This window comes from Orbicella faveolata, unplaced genomic scaffold, assembly GCF_042242905.1.
Source record: "Orbicella faveolata isolate gen_17 unplaced genomic scaffold, um_ofav_v1 contig_46, whole genome shotgun sequence".
Lineage (NCBI taxonomy): Eukaryota > Metazoa > Cnidaria > Anthozoa > Scleractinia > Merulinidae > Orbicella > Orbicella faveolata.
In genome coordinates, this window is record NW_028301576.1 from 20,867,680 (window position 1) to 20,892,500 (window position 24,821).

Consider the following 24,821-nt stretch of genomic DNA (forward strand, 5'->3'; position numbering starts at 1 on the left):
GTGGTCGAATGTCTCCACCGATGACACTGCTTGATCCCCTAAAATGGTATGCTTTGAATCACATTCACTCTTTGGATCTGGATTGTTTATTAACAATGTAGTCAGTGGTTCACATGATTTCTTGACCAAACAATCGAGAATTCTCTTAGAAATTATTTGCGAATCAATTGGTCCCTTCGGAAATAGGTCAGAAGCACCAGTGATGACTTTTTCCCATCGTGATTTATTCAGCATGGCTAACGTGCACAAAAGAAGGCCAGTGCAGCAATTTTCATTTCCTAGAAGGACGTGACAGAAGTTATGTATCAGATAAATATTTCTGACATGACATTACCGTAAATAGCTTTTTGATATAAATTCTCGTTTGACTCCACCGTGATATTAGGCTAAACAACCTCTTTTAATAGCCAAGAAGAATATAATTGTTGCCTAAGTTCAAGGAGCTGTTACCTAACAACGAAATGAGAAATAAAAGGGGCATTTGCCATAATTTGTAACACTCTAAAGTACCTTCTCTATCGTTCTGCTTCGTGTGGCGTTGGAGCTGGACAAGGGATGGTCTTGGGGGATATTTTGTCATCTGAGTGCCATTTAGTTGCGCCACTTCCTGAAACACTGGTAGGAAAAACTCCAAAAGGTTAGACGGAAGTTGGTCCCCATGTAAACTGCCATACTGAATGGAGGTCATGTGACTCGAAAATGACAGATATCCCCAGTTCTGGCCCCCTTCAGAGACGACGAACCTTGTCACCCCGTTTTCACTACGCTCTTCTACTCTGAAAACGAAATGCAATCTTTCGTGGGTTTTGTTGCACCGCTCTTTAATTGAGTCCTTGATACGCTGAGGATCTTGGTACTCCGAAGCAGAAATAACAAACGAGAACTGGTATTGACACTGCGAGTTTAAAACTTCAGTAAGACACTTGGCTTGCTGGTCTGTGATTAACTCCCACTTTTGAGGTTTAATGTCTACAGGATCAAACAATGAAGACAGAGAGACGTACGAGTTACAAACGCAGCTCGTAATACGCTCTGCAAACGTGTTCCAAGTGGTTGCTTTGTCAAGTAATAGCTGCGTAGGGTCTGAGGTTGCGTCAATCCATCGTTGGAGGTCCAGAGAGGCCAATGCACACAGAAGTAGACCGATGCAACAAGTTTGAAACTCTAGAGAAGAAGATAAATAACCCAGATTTTAGAGGAGTCCAGTTTGCTTTTTTCTGGCCTGTGTCACGCAGAATGGTGAGAACGCCAATGTTTAAATACTATCCCCGTGATTGCAAAAAGATTTTAGCAGATAGGACACACGTTAAAAACCAGGACATTTCGTTTTCGTATATCTGAAAGAGAACTTATAGTTCTCGAAAAATCGGAATAATCTGTGGCCTCGAACGTTTGTGCAACCACTAACGCGTAGTTACTGAGAGGACCGGGCACTAACATCCATTGAACATTTGAGTATCAGAACAGAAATAGGATGGCTGCCCTGTAAAGGCAGTGATACTAAAATGTTATTTAATAATATATGCTTTACTTACGAATTGTATCATCCTCAATCATGTGGCATTTAAATTTGACAAGGGAAGGTCTTGGGGGATATTTTGTCATCTGAATGCCATTTAGTTGTGCCACTTCCTGAAACACTGGTAGGAAAAACTTCAAAAGGTTGGACGGAAGATGCTCCCCATGTAAACTACCATACTGAATGGAGGTCATATCACTTGAAAATGAAAGATATCCCCAGGTCTGGCCACTTCTGGATACGATGGAACGTGTCGCGCCATTTTTCGCACTAACTAGATCTTTCACTCTGAAGAGGAAATGGAATCTTTGGTGATTTTTGTTGTACCGTTCTTTAACGGAGTTCCTGATGCGGTGAGGATCCTGGTACTCCGAAGCAGAAATAACAAACGACAACTGGCTTTGAGAACGATCATTCAACATTTGGATGAATGAGCTTGCTTGCTCTTCGTTGATAAATCGAGCTTCTGGAGCTTGGGCAGAATTATCACTTTGGGGCACAAATGTTCCATCGTTGGGATCGGATGTGTTTTCATTGTTCCATACACTTTGTGGCTGCTCTTTATGGGAATTTACTGCTTTCTCTTCTGTTCCCGAGTTCCCGTCAACGTGTTCAACTGGCATTGATTTCTCCAAAGATATCGTGTATTGGCTTCGTACATTGTGACGATGTACATTGTGTTCTTCGCTTCCGGCTAAAGTAAATGAAAAGGGAGAGACTGATGTTTTGTGCATCAATACCTGCATTTATAACAAGTAATATTTTCTACGCGTGCGAGTTGGATATGAGATGGTAGATAACTAACAAGATGTGTAGCGCTGAGTATATAACTATCTCATAACCAATAAGCGCGAACAGAGTCTGACTGTTTTATTAAAAAGAAATATCTCAAAATCTGCTAAAAACATTGCGTAAAGATGCTCACACCTACCATATCTGTCCTCTGTAAAGCAATAAAAAACTCAGAATTGCAAAATACCAGGGTTAGTTTTAAATGAAATGAGAGGCCATCTGTCAAGACAAAGCTGCGACCTACGGAGGATACTTTCATAGTAATCATAGTAATAGGTGTCACCCTCTTTAAGGTGGCCGAACACAGTTTCCGCGCGGTCAGCGGTATTGTTTAAATATCACTAGTGATATTTGTGCGGGGATACACATATCACTCTGACACCGGCGCGGCTTTTAAAAAGGAAACAAAACAAACATGGCGGCAATTGCGACAAAAGTCTTGTCGTCGTGTTTCCGATGGTTTGGCAAATGCCGTATGAAGTCTCTGTCTGTCAAAAGACCTCACAATGTTTTACAACTGGCAACCCTAACTAAAGCATGCAGTGTTTTTTGTAGTGATTCTGTGCTAAAAAATGGTTCTCATGATCGTGAAACAATAAGCAATCAGCGGGAAAGCCACGCGTGTACAAACTGTTTTCGGCCACCGTAAATAAAGGTTATACATTCAAACGTCTTGGTGAAAACCACTACCAGGGCAACCTTTCTCCAAACAGTTGTATACGGCGACGGAAATTCCACAGGGAGTCGTTAGATGTGTCGTGATAGCGAAAAATGTGAACATACCTTTGCTACCGACCGTTCCGGCAAATAATTTCCTGTGCTTCCGGCGCTGTGTACGTGTTAAGCTCCTCAAATGGCTGAAATTTATGTCACGGTTGATCAGTTACGATATTGAACTACCTCATTGGTAGTTAAGTTCGCGATTTTCGCGATTGGAAATAAAGCGCAATGTTAAAGGTCGGCGATTAAAAATCCTCGCGAAATTTAAAAACGGGAAATTTAACACCCATATATAAAATTCAAAGAGGAAAAAAAATGATTGGCAGGTAATAACAACAACATATACAGGATATGTATCGACAAAGACACCAACTACTAATTGGTTTTACTGGTAAGTTCCATTTTGTATCTTCTCTTGTGAAGTAACGTTGTAATTTTTAGGAACGCGTTTTGCTTGTTCCAGTTTATCCAGAAATTTGAAAAAGTTCAAACTTTTGAAAAATAAACTGAAGTCGAGAACACTTCGATCTCGAAATTTAATGCCCTTTTTTCATATTTGCCTCAGTCTTGAAATCGCTAAAATAATACCCCGCGAAATACTGTCTCGCCAAATTCGCGAAATTAAGTACCAATAACGTGACGTGAGGTCCAGGGTGGTAAACACGTGATATGGGTGCAAAAAAACCCTGAATTCGAATTGATAGCTCGTGAAAATGGTTGAAAAGCGTTTCCAATTTTGCTAGGCAAAGGAGAATTGATCGAATTAGCTGCCGCTAGGTTTTAAATTGAGGGGAAACCTTCACAAATGGCCTCGCAAACATTCGTATAAAGCTACAAATTAAAGTTGTCTAAAATGAACACAATTTGCACCCGAATTGCAAAAAAGATACAACGAAAACCCAGTATTGAGGTAAGTGATGTTTATTTCTACACTAATAGCTTTATTTTAGCGTATTCAAGACTGAAATGAATTTCCCATACAAAGTCTACAAATCGTCCGTTGCGTAAAGTCAAAGAACCGTCACATACTGAACTTGGGTACTTTATGACTCATCAGTAAAAATGTTTCCCAGACTGTTTTCCGCAAACTTGCACCATAGGGCAATGTTTACACTGTATTAAAAGCAATAATCTTGTATTCCAAGTAATTTTCTTACCTTTTAGAAGGTTCACTAATCTTCTGAAGAGGAGGAAATTCGTTTTCGTCGAACGAAAATGGTGGCCTGTTACAACCAACAGATGGCATAAGTGGTACAAAGTGGTTCGGCTCTAGAGTGGCATTTTGAGGTACCAAGGATGTCCTTGCCCACATAATGAAGACCATATCTTCTTTTGACACCTGATTAGACAGTTGCATTTTTGGCTTCACTACTCCATGGCAAAACGACCTCACCGCGTGGTTCACAGTGTCTGGGTATACTGCAAAAATTGGTCGACTGATGACTGAAGCTAACGCCATTATTTGCAGCATGGCCCCCCATTTCCCATTGCGGCAAGTGATTGTTGCTTCCTGCACTACCACATCTCGCCTGTTTCTTACATCCTCATAATCTGAAGACAAGGCGATGGCAAACCGGGTACTTTCACTGTAATTGCACTTCTTAAAGTTGTTTTCGAAATACGGATGCCGAGCGTAGAAATCGGCCTCTAAGTACAATTCAGCTGCCACAAGTAGTCTCAGAACGTGTGCCAACTTTTCAGTGCCCGTCAGAGCAATTCATGTAGAAAAATATAGACAGTTTCCATCCGCCGTTGCCCTCTTAGGCGAAAGGTTCCCTGGAATGTCCGTGGGCATCAAACACCAAGAAATCTCGTCATCAGGGATCTTCGCGGCCACTTGATAAGGAGGCGCACCGTCAGATAAAGAAGATTGAAGAATTCTTTCATATTTGTCGAATAAATTTTTGCATTGAAGCCTCTGGTTGTTGACCATTGCTTGCTGCAAGAGCAACAAATCTTGCATAACAGATTTATAAGAAAACATGGTCGATCAGAACAAGCAAGAAAAAACACTCGAAGTTAGCCCTAGCTAAAATCAGTAGTGATAGCACGTATACGTACGCAAAATCTATCTACCACGAGTTTTGCTGTCAAATTGTCAGTCATATATGACTTGTGGCGTGGACCGCGCAGTTGACACGTTGTCTACGACGGAAGTCTTGAGTTTTTAATATAAACTCGGTTTCAAATAGGCTCGATTTCTGCCGCTCTCTTTTTAGAGGTCAAAGGCATGGCTTCCGGACTTTCCTCTGTTCATTGTATGTCGCTCCGTAGTGTTAGACACCTCTATCACGTGCTTATAGTTTCTTTACGCTCATGTCAGTATTACAAAATATGTTAAAGTGTCGACTGTGGAGAGACAAAGTTTGAAATATTCCGTGAACATGTTACGTGCACACTATATTAAGACGCCGAGCCCGACTGTTTATTAGGTCGATTAGAACTGTTTACAAGTACAGAAAATGTAGCTTCTTGACAGGTTTAATTACCTCATTGACTGATTTGTTACAGGCTAATTACCAAGGGTGGATAGGCACATCAAAAACAAACTCTACAGGCTCCCCTGTCCCGCCCCGATCTGATCGCTTCGCTCATTCTCCTGTTGTGCGTTCGCCCAAGTTTTTTTTTTTCCGGCCTGTTCGCAGGCTATCCCGTGTCTGGTCTACATGGGAGGAGCGCGGGGTCCTTTGGCGAACATAGGCTAGTAATCGAACCTTGGTTTCAAACCGTTAAAGTTGGAGAACTTTAATAAAGTAAATCCCATACATATTTAATAATTAAGCGCAGTTCAGCGACGACCGGAAATACTTCTGCGTTCACAGGTTTATACCATCTTCACAGCAACAAGAACCATCGGACGATGAATGGATTTCGCATTATCCTCTGACAGCTGTCAATCAAGGAGGCCGTAATTTGTTTTAAAGGAAGAAGCCGAAAATTCGACGAAAACAGAGTAAAGCTGAAAAAAGTCGAGAAATTTCTCGTTTTATAGATTTTTTCGCGATAAGTGCAATAAGAGGAGACTTGGGAAAATTGACTGAAGTATATACCCGAGTGAAAGCCTAAAAATCAGAAAAACTGGGAAATCAATTTTTTATGGTTTTAGAAAATATGGTGAAATAACGCGACAGAATAGTTGTGGAATTTTTCGTTTCGCGAGTAAACCACAAATCAACAAGGTAACTTTTATCAAGTTCTGCATATTTTAGATCTCAGTTTAAGAGTAGAATCGGCCGAAGCGATCACTATTGATTAAATTATCATTTTCCGTTTGTTTTTACCGCAACGACTTTGCCTGGCACAAGAATGAAGCGTTGATGGAAGGCTGCAACGTAGCTTCGATTCTTGAACAAAGATGTCTGTTACAATATTACCATGTAGTGTTTTTACCATGTCTGGAAACCCATGCTCCTGACCACGATATTTTACCTATGTCATTCACGACCTGGAAAGCTTTGATTGTTTATACACTTGAGTAGCATTTGCAAAATGGGGTAAGTAACTGACAATTTAACCAATTGATAACTGTGTATGCCCGAAATACCGCGTGGTGCCATTTATACCTGAAGTTATTACGTCATAAACAGTTTAAATGACATATTCCTTTATTGTTTGTTCACAATCTTGCAACAAATATGGCTGAATCTCGGCAAGAATTTTGGAAATGCGTTCACTGCCATCGAACAACCGACGGAACGACCTGTCCATCGTGCGGAAACGAATGCAGGAAAAGGAAAGAGGTCCAACTGGTACAAGATGTACTCAGATGGCCCTCAGCACGCAAAGTCACCAAATTCAACGTGCCAAGACATCTTGAAAACCTGGTCAGAAAATGTCCACAATGGGAAGAAACAATTGCTACACTCGTGAAGTCTAACAACAATTACATGCACTTTTCGTACAAAGAAATGGAGCAAGAAATTAGTGGAAGAGAGATCTTGCGTTCTACCTGGAAGATGATCGAAGACAAAGCCAGCAATCTTGTGATCGACATTCAAAAACGCGCAGACAACCTCAGTAGATCAACTTCATTTCCACTGTCCGCGCAAAACAATTTCAACAGCTCCATCGAGCACAAAGCAGAGAGCTTGAGAAAGCTCGCTGACAAATTTCTCTTTGGAGGGGAAATTCACCTCCGATCCCGTTCAACCAAATGCACCACAACTGGTCTTTTGGAATGGAAAAATAAGGCCAACAGAGTGCGAGATGTAACCCTATATGAGGAGCTTCTTGGATATTTCAACGACGTGAACGATCTAAAATGCTTCCTTGCCAGCCAACTGCCAGAAATCAAAGAGTATTTAACAAAGAAGGCGACCATCCAAAGAGATTACAACTTGGACTTACAGGCAAAAGGAGTCGCTGGGAAAGCCACCAGAGTAACTGCAAAAAGAAAAAGGGACGAAAGAATGGTGGAGCTAGGAAAAGGAAAGACCAATTTTGTTCCAGTGGCGAGGAAATTTCTGGACCTACAGGGAGATATCAAAAAGGTAAGAAAAACCAACTCTATTGACAATTCGCCATCTCTTGAGGAGCGTTTTGCGCAGTGTTGAAACTATTTTCACAGAACTTATATTTACCGTAAAGATCTTCTAAAGCGCAAGCCAGATAAGGGGCACGGGGAAGTTAACGAACGAATTAAAACTGCTGTGGGGAAACTCCGGAGGCGCCATGTCTAATACGTGATGTTGGCGCCTTACAAAGCGTGCAATCTATTTTTCATATTTTCAAGGAGGGTTGTCTTTCTTTTCTCGCAGGATAGGCCCAAAGCAAGATTTTCGAATAGTGACAACATCGTAAGATAAGTGTCAAGCCGCCATTTTAATATTGGCCTGGATTATTTCAGTCTTTTTCTTTTCGGGTTTAAAAGGTGCGAGAAAAAAATACCGAGTGTATAACATGAGAAGTTCCTCGTGGGGTGTATTCTGGTATTGTGAATAACTGCATTTTTTCACGCAAAAGAGCTTCGCTTTGAAAACGAAAGGCACAAATGTAGATAAAAGTGAACTTAATAAGAAAAAGACGTTAAGGATATTTAAAAGCAACAATGGTTTTTTTTTTCACGCTCATTGTTCGATGTTTCCGTTTTATTAAATCGGGTGATTAAATAACACACCGAAGTTGCAAAGCAAATAGTGCTTGCAAATAGCTAATAACGACTTGGAACCTTTCGGAAATACAAACACCAGTATTGGCGGAAAAAGTGAGGGCTAATTAGCATAAGCCTGGCCACTTGTTAAAATTCAAGATTCTGTTTGGAAGATTTGCAGTGGTATCGGAAGGGTTTCCGCAGGTGAGCATTGACATTTCGCGTCACTCTGGGCCGTGGTTTCGCAACCGATGTTATTGGCTACGCTCTGAACTTTCCCTGGTTATACACTGTAGGCTATTTTGTTAACAGCGAGTTGTCTGCTGTGAGGTTTTTTGTTTGACTTTTCTAGCTGTATTCAAGAGGACCTGTTGAATCTTAAAAACAAATTATCATGTCATCTTTCTCAAAGTACAAATTTCGTTTGCGTTTGTACAGTGTTGCTTTTAGTGTAATTTTTTAAAGAAATAGTTCTGCCGTCATGCCGATTTTTATTTTTTGTTTGAAACATGATTGTCATGATTATCAGTTTTCACGATACAAGAGATTATTAACTAAAGAAAAACACAAACAATTTCATCCCATGTAGCTGAACTGTTGCTAACGTACGTCAACAGTGTAAAGGAATGGGACTTCAAGTGATTTATTATAGTAAAAAAATAACACAAAACTGATAGTCGTCAACAAGTAATTTTGCAATTATTAATGATTAACCTATTTCAACAACCAATTTTTCCTGTCGAAGCAACCTGCATAGTTGGTCGCCAAATGGCCACTAAACTCGGCACTTTCGTAATATATTCCGTCCGTTGCAAACACGTTGAAATTGTTCCAAAACTGTTTAAAAAGGAGTTGGATGGAAAATCATTCTTCACAATGAGTTTGATTCTTAATTTTTCACAAAACAGTTGAAATATTAATTATTGCGATTTTATGTTGATGTTCATAAAATATGTTTATTAAATGTTTTGTTTCCAAAGGATCATACGGAAGCTGGAGTAATGGACAGCAGTTGCAGTGTTAATGAAGCCAATCATAGCAGTGTGGTGGATGAGGATGATGGTGGCAGTGCTAGAGAGGGGTCTGATGATTTTGAAGAAGATGTTGTTGGTGTCAGTGTAGGAGCTGATGAGGATGAAAGCGTTGACAGTTTTGATGAAGCCAGTCATAGTAGTGTGGTGGATGAGGGTGTTGGTGGCAGTGCAAAAGAGGAGTCTGTTGATTGTGAAGGAGATGTTGTTGCTGAGTTCCAGGAAGAGAATGAAGAGCCATGGGGTGAAATTATTTAAGTGACACTTAGGCTAGAAAATGTAGATGAAGGAAGATATATATGCTAGACTTGTAAAGAAAATTCCTGGGTTTACCTTCACAGTCTACTTTAAATATGCACTGATTTATAAGTGTTTCTTGTATTTGAAGGTCTTCTTTACAGTTATGTTCATTCAGAGAACAAATTGGTGTCAGACTGTAACAATGCAAATTATACATTTGACATGTATAGAGCTTAAAGCGGCTAGGTCACGTTATTTTAGGTAATGTTGTTTAATTTTGTTAATTATGAGCTCTAAGCATCAAATTGGCAGAGCATAAGTCTTTCATTTGCAAAATCACGGCCACATAACAAGTGAGAATGATTTTCCAGCTGTGTAAATGACATTTTGATTTAAATTTGAAAAAAGGTGGGCTGACGTTTTTCAAATTTACCCAAATGCAATCCATTTTAATCTTCTCCAGTTTTGTCCATCCATGTCCCTTCTTGGCTTTCCTGTGTTTTGTACTTTGAGATCTTTTATAGTTTTGAGCCGTTTTTGTGATATTTTAGTTAATTCTATGACCATTTGATCAGTGCTGAAATTGCCTAACATTGCTTGACCTAGTTCCTTTAATATTTCAGTAAAGGTTGCCAGATGAAATTGTCAGTTAAAAAAATAACCTATGCGATAATAAGACCACTAATGATAGGTTGTTCATTCATTAAATTTGGCTTATCACGTCAAAAAAAAAAAACGATTTTACATCTACTAGTTTGTATTTTTGTGTGTGAAGTACAATCCTACATGATAAGACTATTAATGGTAGGCTAGGTATAATCATTAAGTTTGGTTTATCATTTTAAATCGAAAATTGATTTTACGTCTACTGGTTTGTATTTTTTGTGTGTGTCTTGAGTAGAAGTTTTTCGCTTTCAAGCATTGTATTTTCACCTTGAAAGACAATTTTAAGGTTAACTAAGACTGTTTAGAATTAATCAAAAAATTATTTTATGTCAAAAAGCACTTTATTGACAACTTTGGAATTTCAAACTAGTTAATTATGCATCATTTCTTCTACTCTCTGTAATTAATAATAAAAGTATTATTCACTCAGGTCAGGATAACATGGCCAACATGAATAACCATCTGTTGCAATGAACCCTTCTAAATGCTCATAGGAGAGAAGGAACAATTCTGGGGTTAGCTAGGGTAACCCTAACCCTACCCATAAGCTTTTAGTTTGACTGAATCGAATGAATATCAATGTAAATCAGACTCCCTCTACCCCACCTCATTCAGGAGACCCATGGTCTCTTAAGAGGATATTCGTGAAAAATTCAATTTCTTGGAAATACCAGACTTAAGACTCTTGAGGACTTGTCAAAAACATTCTGAAACAATCTTGCCAAATTTTCTCCGAGATGAGTGTGAAATTTACAAATTTGTACACAGTGGTATAAGTTTTTTTCACGTACCAACAGCCATAGCAACTACTGTTTACTATAAGAACGTGACCAAAAATATAGTTTAGGTTTAACATATATGAACGAAACTATTTCAAAAAAACTAAAAGACATGCACAACTCGATTGGCATAATTAGTTGTGAAAAGCTTTGCCTCGAATTTTAATCACAGGCCCATTCATTCCCTTATGAAAAGGGTTATTTCCCACAACTGCGGTAACATTTTTACAAAATAGAACAACCATTGCACCCCCTCTCCCGAGATCCAGTCTGCCCCGCCCCGCTATTTGTGGCTTGTTAAATGCTTAATACTTCATGTAAGAAAATTAAAGTGCATTTTTCTCAATTGTTTAATTTTGTATCGACTGACTTCGCGCCAACATTTCTATTTTGCAATGTTTTTAAGTAGAATTCCTGAAACTTGGGCTAATCAAAGACCAATAGTGTCTTGATGATATAAACCAAAAAAATCGTTGCATTTTAACATCTGTCACGTGACATGACATGATTGCCCACTGGGTGTGGTATAAAATAAGGTTATTTCCAAACAAAGCCTGTCAAAAGCACTGAAAATAAGAGTTAACTGTCTAAACTTCGGTTCAATGCACAGAACAAAACAGAAACTTACACAATATGCTTATTTGACAGTCAAATCTTGTTTTGTAAAAGACCAGGAAGTGTTGGCATCAATATTGTAAAACACTACCTCAAAAGGCTGTGGCTGGTTTCCATAGCAACCATTTTGAGTAAAACTCGCAAAATTTAATTTCTCTTCTTGAGAGCAATAGCACACAATTGATCTTTCTTCACCATATTTAAACAAACTTTTTGGTCCATTTTAGGGTACCATACCACCTTAAGTAGCCCCCACCTCCATCGGGAGACACAAGGCCTCTTAAGTAGCCCCCACCTCTGTCAGGAGACACATGGCCTCTTAAGTAACCCCCCACCTCCTTCAGGAGACCCATGGCCTCTTAAGTAGCCCCCCACCTCCCTCAGGAGACCCATGGCCTCTTAAGTAGCCCCCCACCTCCCTCAGGAGACCCATGGTCTCTTGTATAGCCCTCCCTCCAAAAAGTGGGTCCCTAGCATGTAACATAGTTTTGACCACTTCCCTAATTGAAATAATCATATTAGCACTCCGTCGATGTAGAACATAACTATTAATTTATATGCTACTACTGCAATGTCAGTGCCAGTCAATGCGAAATTTCAAATTTGCGTAGTTTCTTAAATGAACTTAAACTATTTAAAGAATATATGAGTGTAAAATATGTTTGTTTCTGTTGAAATCATTTTTGTTTCTTCCTTGCTCTTGTTTCTTTTGTCTTCTGCACTGGCTTTGCACGGTTTTCCTTCTTTTTCTGAAGATGGCTAACCCAAATCTTCACTTCATTTAAGGAAAGGCAACACTTTTTAGCCAATGTGATAAGGCCGTCTTCCGCTTCAATCCCCGTCTTGAAGGCCTCTTCAATAATTATAATACGGAACAAAGCTTGTGTAGGCCTTTGGTTTTCAACCGCCACGAATCTGCAATCTTTTCCGTTGAATTCATCAAAGTTTGTCTCCGTGATGATTTATCAACCCACTTGGAATCAGCGGAACACGTGACATGAAATCGAGGCTAGGGATCAAATTCCCACCCGGTATGAAAGAAATGTACCAAGCTAAGATTCAAAACGCACGTGCACGGCCATTGTTCTGCTCATTAAACCTTTTGTTTGGTGTCGCTCTCGTCGCCGTCGCCTTCGTGGTTTGCTAAAACTCCCTAATGAGCAGAACAATTGCTGTGCACGTGTGTTTTGAATCTTGGTACATTTCTTTGCCGTCTTCTGCAAAACAACAACATGAAATGACTAAGTTCTATGTATTTTGGAGAACGCGAACCGCAATGGCTAATTTTTGGTATCTTCTTTTGAACTGAACACTGTCGATGCATGTTTAGCCTGAGCAAGTTTTTAGACCGATAGGCGTACTGAACTGATTTACGGAGTTGTGACATTCGAAGGTAAAATAGAAATTCATTTTTTACAATGCGTCGTCCCCATCGCCGTCGTCATTGCTAAAACTCTCTATTTCCCAGGAAAAGGACAGATTCCTATATAAAAAGGACCGGGATGCTCGTCGGAAAGTTTGAAAGGAACCCCTAAGAGGTTCCAAGATCCTGTTTTGTGGGCTTGGCTAAAATATTTTCTGCCCCTAAAAGGTACCAAAACTAAAACAACAATTTAACTGACACTGACTTGTTTTCGGCGCAAAACCGTTAAGGTGCTGCGAAAGCTCCTGCTGAGGACCTCTTGAGGCTGAACACTAAGGGGTACCAAAACTGTTTTTTAACCCCTTAAAGGTACGACGAGCACCCCTGTGTTCTTTACATGGGGTCCCTTCCCCCGGGAATTATCTCGTTGAGAGTCAGAGTTCACTAGTTCTAGCTCGTTTACAAAAGAAAAATCTTCCGTTACAATATACTGCTATTTTAAATAGGACTCACTGTATATAAATAGTGAATGATTTTGTAGCTCCTTGACTGAGGCGAATTCCAGGAGTACCCGTCGGATCCGTTCCGCAAAATATCCGCTCTGCAGACTAAAGTTGAGCTGGCTGGGAATTTTAGCATTAAACAGAATCTTGCTGAGAATTTAGCTTATCGAGAGCTAGCTAGCTGGAAAATTTTTTTTGGTGTTCAAATAGCTTACATTGTGGTTTTACTAATCAGTTCTGGCTGGAAATTACATTCCGGATGCGATCACTGACTGAAGTGTGTCACTTGACACTCTGTGACTGCTTGACCTTTTGTTTGAAAACATGCTTACAATATAATGTTAGTTGTTTATTAAAGTTTTATTTACCAGCAAACAATAGAAGTCTGTTCTGCTGTCATTTATAGTGTGAAATTAGATCGGTTTCTTTTCCCTTGACGCTCCTTTTTCCCACGTTCAGTTGCATGTTTCACCACCGTTGATCCGGTCGCGGAAAATCATCGTCTGTTCTGCTTTCATATTCTACCTTGAGACAACTGGTTATCTGGTGATGACGTTTGTTGGTTCGTGCAGTCTTTTCACATTTTTGTCTGAGGCCCGGTGAGACTCGGGTAACCTCGTAATATTTTGTAACTAAAACATTGTTCCCGTATAATTTTGTGTCCAACGGTCGGTTTCAAGCGTGATCAGATTTTGCCGACCAGTTGTTTGAGGGTTTGGCAGCCAGAGAACTCTGAGGACTCCACTGATAAATTCAAAGGTTCAGGTAAGACCTACTTTGGAGCTGAACTAGCTGAATCAGCCTATATATTTAATATTCAGTGATAATGTTTAAGCAATGTGTGCGGGAAAAGCCGGCGCGGGTTTTCAAACTGTATTCGTCACTGTATTGTATTTCAAACCCAACGGAAAGTGCAGCTTCAGTGAAGACAGTGAAAGCAAGAAAAGGCCTGATATGTCTCAGAACTTGGAAGGGTTTTCGAAATTGTCAGTGCATTCATCCACAGTGATCCTACTTCCAAGTGCAATTTCAATTCTGTAATTTTAACGACCAGTAAAATCCGATCCCGGTGCTGCAGTCGATGATGACCGCTTTTTAACGCGTCGAACGTTAAAACACGAGCTATTGAAACACATTTGCCGCGTCTTGGACAACTGACGAGATATTGAAATGATTATTTTTTTCCGGTGTAAGAAAGTATTGTTTCCATCGGTTTCTTTACTGAAGTCCGATCGTGTTCTTTATATAACTGAAGGCTGATTACCTATTGCTGCCTTTTGGTATCGCCGAAAATTTGCCCTGAAAGAGCTGTTGACCAACACACCTGATTGATCTAGTTCAATGCTAATTGTACTGTACTTTGGGATTTAAAAGGGAATACAAAGGCTTGCCATGTCAAAGGTGAGAAAAGACCAGAAGGCAATCATGTCATTCCAGATTTCGTTCTTTCGGTGTCGATAGCGCCAGGAGAATAATGTGTAATTTAATTTCTTATGCGTTCCCATTTGTTAACGCGCGTGTTTTTCGCACATTCAGTTTCTGTTAGAGAACAAGTTATTTTGCATGCCTGCGTTGTTACCGGAAATGGAGACATTTCGCCTTATTGTCCTTCTTTTTATGATGGCACAGACAGTGATTTTGTGGTGGAACAATCATCGCGCGGCTCAGTTCATGTAGCTTAGGCAAAGCGCGAAACATGGTACACGAAAAAATAGGGGAGGGGCGTGGCACCAGTTCACACCATTCACTGAATTCACGCTTCTGGGTTATAGTTTGATGACGAAATGAGCGGTAAAAAGTTATTCCACAATTATTTTTCTTAAACAGTTAAATCCTTGCTTCTTTGACTTGCCCCAGGGAATGTAATTTTCAGCAATGTAACATCAGTTAAAATCTAAGACATTTCATTTAATTCTCTCATGAATGAGCTATTTTTGTGAACATAGTTCTTGATCTAGATCTTACATTGAGGGGCCCGATAGTACCACCAGTTTTGTATATTATTATGTGTCCGTGGCTGTATGCGTATTTGGATGCATGTGTGTGTGTGTGGACGGGGGGAGGACGCCGATATAAGAGGGATTGTGCATTATGTTACATTTTCTAAAACATATCATTTTTCAGGTGTAAAATTAACTGCGTGAACTATAAGAAGCACAGCTGAAGATGCTGCAAACGTTACCCGATGTCATGGACTGGTACCCGAGAAAAGATGAGCAAATCTGTTGATGAAATCACGAGATTAACTTTGTGAATCTTTTATGCTGATCGTCCAGTGTATATTTATGACATTACAGTGATCTGATTGATACATTTTGTTAACGAGTTAACGAGTAATGATGCTGTTAATAGCAATACTTTTACTGTGAACGGCCTTTAACATTCCAACAATGCTGGGGTCTTTCCTGCGAAACTTTGCACTTAACTGGGTGAAACTTTTACGGTGAACGGCCTGTAACATCCTAACAATGCTGGGGTCTTTGCTGCGAAACTTTGCACTTAACTGTGTGAAACTTTTACGGTGAACGGCTTGGAACATCCCTTCAATGGGTATTTATGAAATTTTTACGGTAAACTACCTCTAGGAATGTGAGTGTCTTTGGTTGTTTAGCTTTCGAGTTAAATTAATTTGTGAAAGTTGTGTTGACAGTGCTTTGCAGTCTTGGGTAAGGCATGGATCAGTGACATGGACTGAGATGGATCACCAACATTCAAGGTATGTATTATCAAGATTTTTTTTACTCGTTTTATGATAAAGATTCTAATGTGGTTTATACACTTTTATCTCGCAATTCCAGAGTGGGAAGCTCATAGAAGACAGTTGTCCAAAGAAAAAGAAAAACACGTTCTTCAATACTTTTGAGGTAAACATGGCGTTACTAATCAGCACTAAACCAGCTCCCTTTGGTTGTTTTAAGGAGCTGGCATAACCCTTTATTTTTCAAAAAAATCATTAGAAATAATTTTAAACTACTAAATCGGGGTAAACATATAAAGTGTGTTGCTGATGTTGAAATTACAATCATTATTGGGCTAGCAATGTAGAAGTAATGCTGATATGTAGTAGTAAAGGACTTCAATATTATTTTTTGTTCATTTCCCTTACAGCGTTATATAAAAGTAATTTTGCAACAGGCATTTCTTTGGTGAAAGCAAGTTTGATCTGGATGTCTAGAAGGATTAGAGGGATCTTATTTTAAACATAAGTGTGAACCGTTTTAGATGTCAGAACGTAAAGTGCCAAACTGTCACACGTATGCTGAACCTGGAAGGCATCTGAAGTATCGGAAAACAACGTGCTGGGAGACACCTTGTCCGATCCGCTTAAAACATAAATGGTAAGTTGTATTGTTTTTAAGTGATAACATAATCATAGTGTAGATTTTGCTCATAGCGGCAAAAATAACCACATATTGCTAATTTATCTCTAATAATAGTCAACAGACAGTAGGCTGTTGAATAAAGGTCCTAAACAATGCGTTTGTTTTTAATCTAGGTCAAAACGCTGGCCAGAACATTTTTTCGCCAATAATTGCCTTGCTGGCATTTACAATGTTACCCTTTACTGCTGGCTGGCTACTTGGCTAATTGCCATTTTTCTAGCTCGGTATTCAAAATTTTCATCATGTCTGGCTGGGAGTTTTATGAAATAAAGTCGATCTTGCTAGCAGTGAAGAGCGGATATTTTTTTCCCAGGAAAGTTAATTATTAATGGTAATTGACGTGGGAGCACAGAATCAGTGCTTGGGAAGTCACATATTAAATTTCCAGTTAAAGTGTCGTTGGGTACTCCTGGAATTCAGCGCCCATTTGTTTATTTTGTTCTGGGTTTGTTGCAAAATAAGTTTATTTCCAGAGGAAACCTGTAAAAAGCACTGAAAACGAGAATTAACTGTCAAAACTTTAGTTCATCGCGCAGAACGAAACAGAAACTTACAAGATCAGGAGCCCATCACCGATGGGCTCCTGATAGAGGACATAACTGCCATGGTACTCCGTTTGCGCGCTATTATCCGTGGAAGACTGGGTATAGTTATGGCTTGGGACGAGAAGGACTAGAAACTAAATAAGGGAAAAATGGCGGCCAGCTTGGTTCGACAAATGGATGCCAAAACGGAATAGAAAAGACGTGTCTTCCTACCTCAGTGTTGACATTGATATGTTCAAAGCAAAAACATTCATCTCCTTGACGGTAAACTTGACGTTTAGACTCTACGTTTTGAGAACAAGGCGGTGCTGAGGGCTTGAGTTTAGTCGTCATGGTGAGTTACGAAACGTAAACTGTTGATAATGGAGGACATATATGTATATGTCTATAAAATTTAAATTGAGCTGATTGGCATTTTATCATTTTCTTGATTTGTTTTTCTGCTTTGTATTTGTTTGTTTGTTTGTTTGTTTGTTTGTTTTTTTTTTGCCGAAATGGAGTGAGACCTTTCAAAGATGACCCTTTGTTTTGTGTCAGTGACAGTTGGAATTCAACTGGACGCTTGCTGCGTGTACCCAGGTAGTCGTTACACTGAGAAGCACAAGCTATATTGCAGTTGAGCTAAATGTTTTGCATTTGAAGTCATACGAAATCCAATCGAATCGATGTGCTTAAGCTATTCTGCTTTTGATTGCATTTCTTGGAACAATTAATAGCTTATTACTCATTTGCAGGTCTTTAGGGCGTGAAATGAGTCAAGGTCTTTATATCAGCCTATGAACGTTTCAGTCTATTTTCCTTAGCCTTTGTGTTTTTTTTTTGTTGTTGTTGTTGTTGTTGTTTTTTTGCGTTGCCCAAGCAAGCGAGACATTTTGAATTTCAGAGTTATGTTGGTGCATGACATTGAGCTACGAACGCATTTGTCGAAAAACATATACTTATCTCGTGATTTTTAGCCCATTCAGAAGTTAAAGTATTAGGAAAGGTGCTTATTTAAATGCTTGTTTGCTCAATACAGATAATCAGTCGCCTAGATAGCCAAAGTAAGTTCCAGATGTTTACACTATTTTCCGACTGCAATGTTGGTGTACCGTGGAGGTACACCAACATGGCGGCTCCATACTGCACTCTGTAAATTGTGCAAAATATTTCGAAGAATATCTGAGGTTTGGGAAAATACACAGACTTAAAAATTAGAGAAGTGTCATCTTTATTAATCTCCTACATGTATACACAATTTCTTGACTTTATCCACTAAATGGCTTCTGAATAACTTTTTTATTGCATCAGGATTGCGTGACAGTGCAAGTCAAGAATTGTTTTGCTGGGCTCAACATACATTAGTTTCTTTCAGCTTTAATGTACAATAATTTGCTGCATAGGTTTCATTCTTGTAAAGACACATAACTCTGTTACAAGAAAATAGCGAGAGAATATCGGTTAGTTCGATATTTTAACTTTGTTATACTTTAGGCAGGTTTTTCCCGGTCTATTTCTCTACTTCTTTCAAAAATCAAAACATTGTATTTAAAAAAAAAAACCTGTGCTGTTGAAGCTGCTAAAAGGATTCGCTCCAAAAGATGCCGCTTGGAAAACTGAGTTTTTCTGCATAGTATTACATTATTTCTCAAAAATGAAGCACAGATCAACAAAAACAATTATGCAATGATGCTTCTCATGTCAAAACAAGTCAGTCTGCCAAAAATTGGCTCGATCCTGCAAAAAATGAAAATCACCCCCAAAAAGCAATAATTTTTATACGCCCTTTTTGCACGAAATCCTTCAATTCTTTTAGTGTTCTTGGCAATTATTCTTCATTTAGCTTTAGTCTTTAGTTGATTTTTCAGGTATTTATAAATGTAACACCCTTCTAAAATTTGTTGTTACTGTAATTACTCTTGGTGTGAGAATTAAAAACTTCTGCAGAATTCAAAAGCAAGACATACATTGTATACATATTAAGTTTATGCTCAGTTAACTACGCAACTGAAACTGGTTGACGTTTGTCATGTTGACTTCAGTCTAGCAAGAAACCAGGCGAATCTGTGAAGGTGGTTGTAAGATGCCGTCCAATGAATGAAAAGGAAATAGCCCGAGGGCATCAAAGGTAGGGCTGCTCTAAGCTGTGATAAATTTGCAGGTAATTTAAGAGGCCTTCCAATAAGCCAGATCCCTGATTCTGAGAAACCTATATTGGGACCCTCTAATTTATTTTGCGTTTCCGGCTTGTTCACAGTCTCCAGCAACATATAAACTTGGGAACCTGTCTCAATTTACTAGTTTCAATCTAGTAAATTGAGATAGGCAGGTTCTTAAATTTCTATGTTGCTGAAGACTGTGAACAAGCCAGCAACATAAAATAAATTAGAGGGTCCCAATAGGTTTTCGGAATCTGGGATCTGGCTTATTTGAAGGCCGGGATTCAGGATTTTGCAGGAAAAGAGGGAAGAGATTCAGGATTTAATTTTCTGAATGAATTTCTTTAGTTTCTGAATGGAATTTACGGCTTAAAAGTTGAAATGCATTTTCAAATAACTCACTTACAAACAGAAAACATCACTGTATGCCAGTATCCATGGCAATTCTTTTTGCATGGTAGGACTTTATAATTGTTTTCATTTAGGATTCTCAAAGAATGGTGAAATACTGATACAAACTAAATGTGATTTTGAAAGGGAATTACTGCATTATAATGGCTGCTAGGTGCTACATGTAGGTTCTGTTGCTACGCCACTCCGACCAATATATGAATTCATATATTTTCTCTCAACTAGCTGCCAATACATAGAGAATGGGGTAGTGTTGTCTCAAAATTGCATTTACATTTATATTAACTTACAAATTCCTGCAGTTACACTGTAACTACACATTGTGATGTTTTCAGACTGCTACAGCTGTACATATTCGACTAACTTATTGATTCTAACATGTCTAAATTGTGATGTTATTCTTTTTATGCTTTAAGGATAATTGAGATGAATGTTAAAAAGGGGACAATAGAAATCAGCAACCCAGCTAAGAAAGAAGAAGTGCCACGCATGTTCACTTATGATTCAGTTTACGACTGGAAGTGAGTTAGTCATTAATTAAAAATTATGTGTTGGAAATAGGTGGATAGCCTTGTACATGTAAAAGCCGATAAGGGTTTCTTCAGTTTCCGTCCAGAAAAGAATTTTTGTCACAATTCATACGGTAAATGATTTTTGAACATGGGTAAATACAATATGTAAAAAATCAATCAATCATCTCATTCATACATATAACCCAATTTAAGGCAGCAAGGACTACACGACCACCGTCCAACTTCTAAGGGCACTAGGTCCATGTAATGATTAAGGGTTGAGAGGAGATGATGGGAGAAGTCTAACCTAATTTGATGTCATTTAGCACAAGGTTTAATAGCTTGATACTAAGCACAATCATGTACTCTGAAAATGAAAGGATGTGGTCTCATTGCGGGACAGGCATATTTTTGTGCCTACATTGTTCAGATATGATTCCTGAATTAACTTATTGGTTCTGCACTACAAAGCCCAGCCCTCCAGCAGCCCAATACCAATGAAAATAACTCCTTAACAAAGGAATTTGATCCTTAATCGTTGCTGCCCATCCTCACTGAACAAATAACTTTAATTTATTGCCATGTCATGCCATGTAAACTGTCAAATGTGTGCACTCAGATAAGAAGAAATGTATTGAGTGTCACCATAAATTGCCCTACCATAATTATTAACATTAACAGTGAAGGCAACTTTTCTGTGGCTTAAAAATGTTATGATTTTGTCTTAATTATGTATACTTGAATGGTTTAGGTGAAATTGTCTATTGAATAGGTTATTTTAAAAGTTTGCTAAAAACTGCTATAATTTACCTGCTGTCATCTGCATTTTAACATTGCTGTGCTTCTGATATTTATTTAGTTCAAAACAGATTGATCTCTATCATGAGACATTTAGACAGTTGGTGGATTCTGTTCTTGAAGGGTATAATGGTAGGTTTTTTTTCTTTATTTTGATTGTGGCGCAATTTATTCAATTCCCTGTCACGGTTGTGACAAAAGCTACATCAGGGAAACGAAACAAAAATTTTCCACCCGGCTCAAAGAACATCAAAAAGCGGTTGTAAACAAACACTCGCACAAGTCAGCTTTAGCGGAACATTGTTTACACTCTGGCCACACCATCTCCTGGGAATCTTCAAAGATTACAGATAGAAATTTTTACTAACATTTTTACATTTGTTTTAAACCAGAGAAACATTTTACAATCATGAATCAACCACCTGGTTACAGGACCATTTTTTTTTTTTTTTTAATAAATTAATTCGTTAAAAAAGAAAAGAAAAATCCCACATACAGTACTTTTATTAGTAACAATTAATTCTTTGAGTGGCTTGGTCATACTTCTTTTCCAGGTGAGCATTGTTTGGTTTTCTTTCTATTGTTTAATTCAATGTTAAATTACATCTACAGTCTTGAAACTCTCCACTAACGGCTACTCTCGTAAGCTGACAGCTCTACCTTCAGATACTTCTTTTATCAATTTTAGCAATTGCCTGTTTTGCCTCCTAGTCAAACTCTGTAATTTACACATTCTTGTAAGCGGATGCAAACAATTTTTGAAAATGCAAATTGGATTTTTCTTTAGTGTAATGCCATCTTGTAAGCAGACAACCCATGAATATTTGACTCTTGAGGCAATGAAATTTGTCTCTAATTTGCAATATTAGATCAACTTAAGTATGACCTTTGGCAGTGCTCAACAGAGCAGTAGTGGGGATTGGTTATGTCAAATCTTCATTTGATGGCTATTAATAAACAGACACTTTTTCCAATTCTGGAGGGACTGTCCCCTTATGAGAGTGGACTAAGTGTATAAAAAGGTACAGACCTTTAATTTTTCTTGGACCTAGTACATATGTGAATGGTATGTGATAAATATTATATGGAACAAGACTTGACTGTTTTAAGCTACTTTGTGAATTTAAATGTACAGTTTATTCTTTGCTAGGTACAATATTTGCCTATGGACAAACAGGAACAGGCAAAACATTTACCATGGAAGGTAATGTCAGTTAGAATGATTGACAGTGTATTGTCAATAATTATATAAAGCATCATTTGTTCAAATAAATGTGTACAAAAGGCACTTAATGACTGGCCCCAAGGGAAACAGTGAGATTTGTTTCCCCAAGACCCTTCAGTGAGCTTTGAGGTTTCCTGCAGGACCAGTCATTAAGTGTTTTGTTATACCTCCCAACTCAAAAATTGAAAAAACTGTAAAGAAAGATGTTTGCTTGAGGCTGGCTGGCTCACAAGTTTGTTGCAGTTTCAAGGAGCATGACCTGATCACATGTGAGTCCAACATTCAAGTTGTTGTTTCCCTAGGGAGTTAGTGAGTTTTGACCCACGACACATGACACAAATTCTCCTCAAATCAGAAAACGTATTTGAGTTGGGAGGTATAACAATAGCTGTAATTACAGTCAAGTCTGTGGTCAAATATTGTTTTGTCTAAAAAGGCAAACAAACAAGGTCTTGAGCAGAATTCACCTTTTTGCCTCGTTTCATGTTGAACCACTTACAACTAAATAATAACAGCTGTTTTTGGTTGGCTTACTGCACCTTTCAAATGTTCAGCGGCTCCTCCCTGCTTCCAACTACTGCTGAGCACTGTTTCATAATTTGTCTGAACTGTGCTCAAGGATTTGATTACCACGTGTTCGGTGGTAGTTGTAAGCTGGAGGGGCTGCCGAACATTTGATTGACAGTAGCAAAAAATGCATTTGTCGATTGAGCTTTGAATTTTAAAGTCCGCATATTAATTGAAAGGTGCGGTAAGCCATTGTAAACAAGCAAGATACACAAGTCTTCCCTCTAGGTTGCGGATATTTTACTAGATTTGAATGGTCATTCTCTGCCATGTGAAAAAGCAAACAAAATCTTGATAAGGGAAACACAGTTGAACCTTCAATTACTGGTATGTCAAGTAGAAGATTAACCCTGAAAAAAAGAACAAACAAAAACACTTTCAAGGTCAGAGTAAAAGTCGGTAAATGTACATGTATTGTGCATCTGTGTGACTTACACTGTACTTATTTTACACAATTTTATAACTGGACATTTTTGGGTTACTATCATAGGACCACAATGTAAGCAAGCACAAAGCACTAGGCAGTTGTGTGTGATTCACAATCATACATATAAGGCCAGTTCTACTAATTTGTTGTCAAACACTCTGCCTTAAAAACAAAATTGACAGCTGGTAACTTATTAGTGATTAAAATTTACAATTTTAGTTTCTTTATTCTTGTTGCTTCACAGGTGTACGGACAGACCCTGTTTTAAGAGGAGTGATACCCAATTCCTTTGAACATATCTTTACACACATAGCCAGGACAGAGAATCAGCAATATTTAGTCAGAGCTTCTTATCTTGAAATTTATCAGGTACACTGTACTACAGCTATCTTGTAGCTGTTCCAAATACATTGTAAAAGAGAAGTGTGTGTAAGGTAAAAAACCTGACCAGCTGACATGCTAACTGATACTGCAAATTAATTGTATGACTAACTAACTTATATTACATGTGCCTTGTTGATCCTTTTGAAATGTCTCCCCAGAAGGAACTTTTTTTTCCAGGGTCCTGATAAGATAACTAGTACATGTATGTTGAGATCCTCCTGTGCAATCCCATGTAAGATCCTATGCAAGATCCTCTTTTCATCTATAGGGTTCTGTACAAGATCCTTCACAATCCAAGAACTAAAAAATCATAATTTATAGCATAATACAGCCCTACACCTCCTACCAGAATCCTTAGGGTTTCAACTAGGCTTGGCTCCTTTCCTTTACCCTACTTTTGAAAACAATACATGCGTTTTATATTAATACGTTTCTTCTTCTTTCACTTTTCTTATAATGAACTCTAACGTAGTAACAAAGTGTACATGTACATGGCAATAAATGATGTACAATGATTTTTGACATTTTAAGGAGGATATCAGAGACTTACTGTCAAAAGATCAGAGTAAAAGACTGGAACTTAAGGAAAGACCAGACACTGGTGTTTATGTCAAGGTAATTAATAAATAATTGTTGTTAATGCTATTAGCGAAATAAATGTTACTGTTCCTTCCTTAATAGATCTGATGGCCTCTAGATGAAGTGGCTCAGGTTTGTCAGCCCTGGCCAGGGACATTGTGTTGTGTTCTTTGGCATTAGAAGAATATTACTCTCACAGTACCTCTCACCACCCAGGTGTATATATACATGCAAATGATAACAACAAAATGTCATGCTAGAAGAAGAGGGGGAGGGGAGGGGGGTGTACGTTTTAAACTACAGTCGAACCTCCAGTTGCGACCACCTCTTGTAAGAGACCACCTCTCCTTAGTGACCAGTTTTCCAAAATACCAAAAGTTTCCCAAGTCAAAGCACTATATTTCAAACCTCTTGTAAGCGACCACCTCTCGTAAGTGACTGAGACCACTTTTATAGCTAAAAGTTCGAAACGTTCCTTTGTTTTTAACCACCCATAAGCGACCACTTGACAGATAATGGAGCTCGAAAGATGGGT

At 38.6% G+C, this 24,821-nt stretch overlaps 1 protein-coding gene across 2 annotated transcripts in view; it reads left to right on the forward strand.

The window, feature by feature from the left end:
• Nucleotides 1-16,532: 16,532 nt before the first annotated feature.
• Nucleotides 16,533-24,821, forward strand: part of LOC149098823 (kinesin-II 95 kDa subunit-like) — a 28,040-nt gene continuing 19,751 nt past the window's right edge. The window contains exons 1-7 of one of the 2 annotated variants that reach the window (XM_089277322.1): nt 16,533-16,655; nt 19,267-19,352; nt 20,211-20,315; nt 21,166-21,236; nt 22,255-22,308; nt 23,568-23,692; nt 24,239-24,322. In XM_089277322.1, coding sequence (XP_089133448.1) covers nt 16,653-16,655; nt 19,267-19,352; nt 20,211-20,315; nt 21,166-21,236; nt 22,255-22,308; nt 23,568-23,692; nt 24,239-24,322 — 528 coding nt within the window. In that variant the 5' untranslated portion in view covers nt 16,533-16,652. Of the gene's footprint in view, nt 16,656-17,339; nt 17,580-19,266; nt 19,353-20,210; nt 20,316-21,165; nt 21,237-22,254; nt 22,309-23,567; nt 23,693-24,238; nt 24,323-24,821 lie in introns of those variants that run through there. The other variant, XM_089277323.1, reaches the window with a different exon arrangement.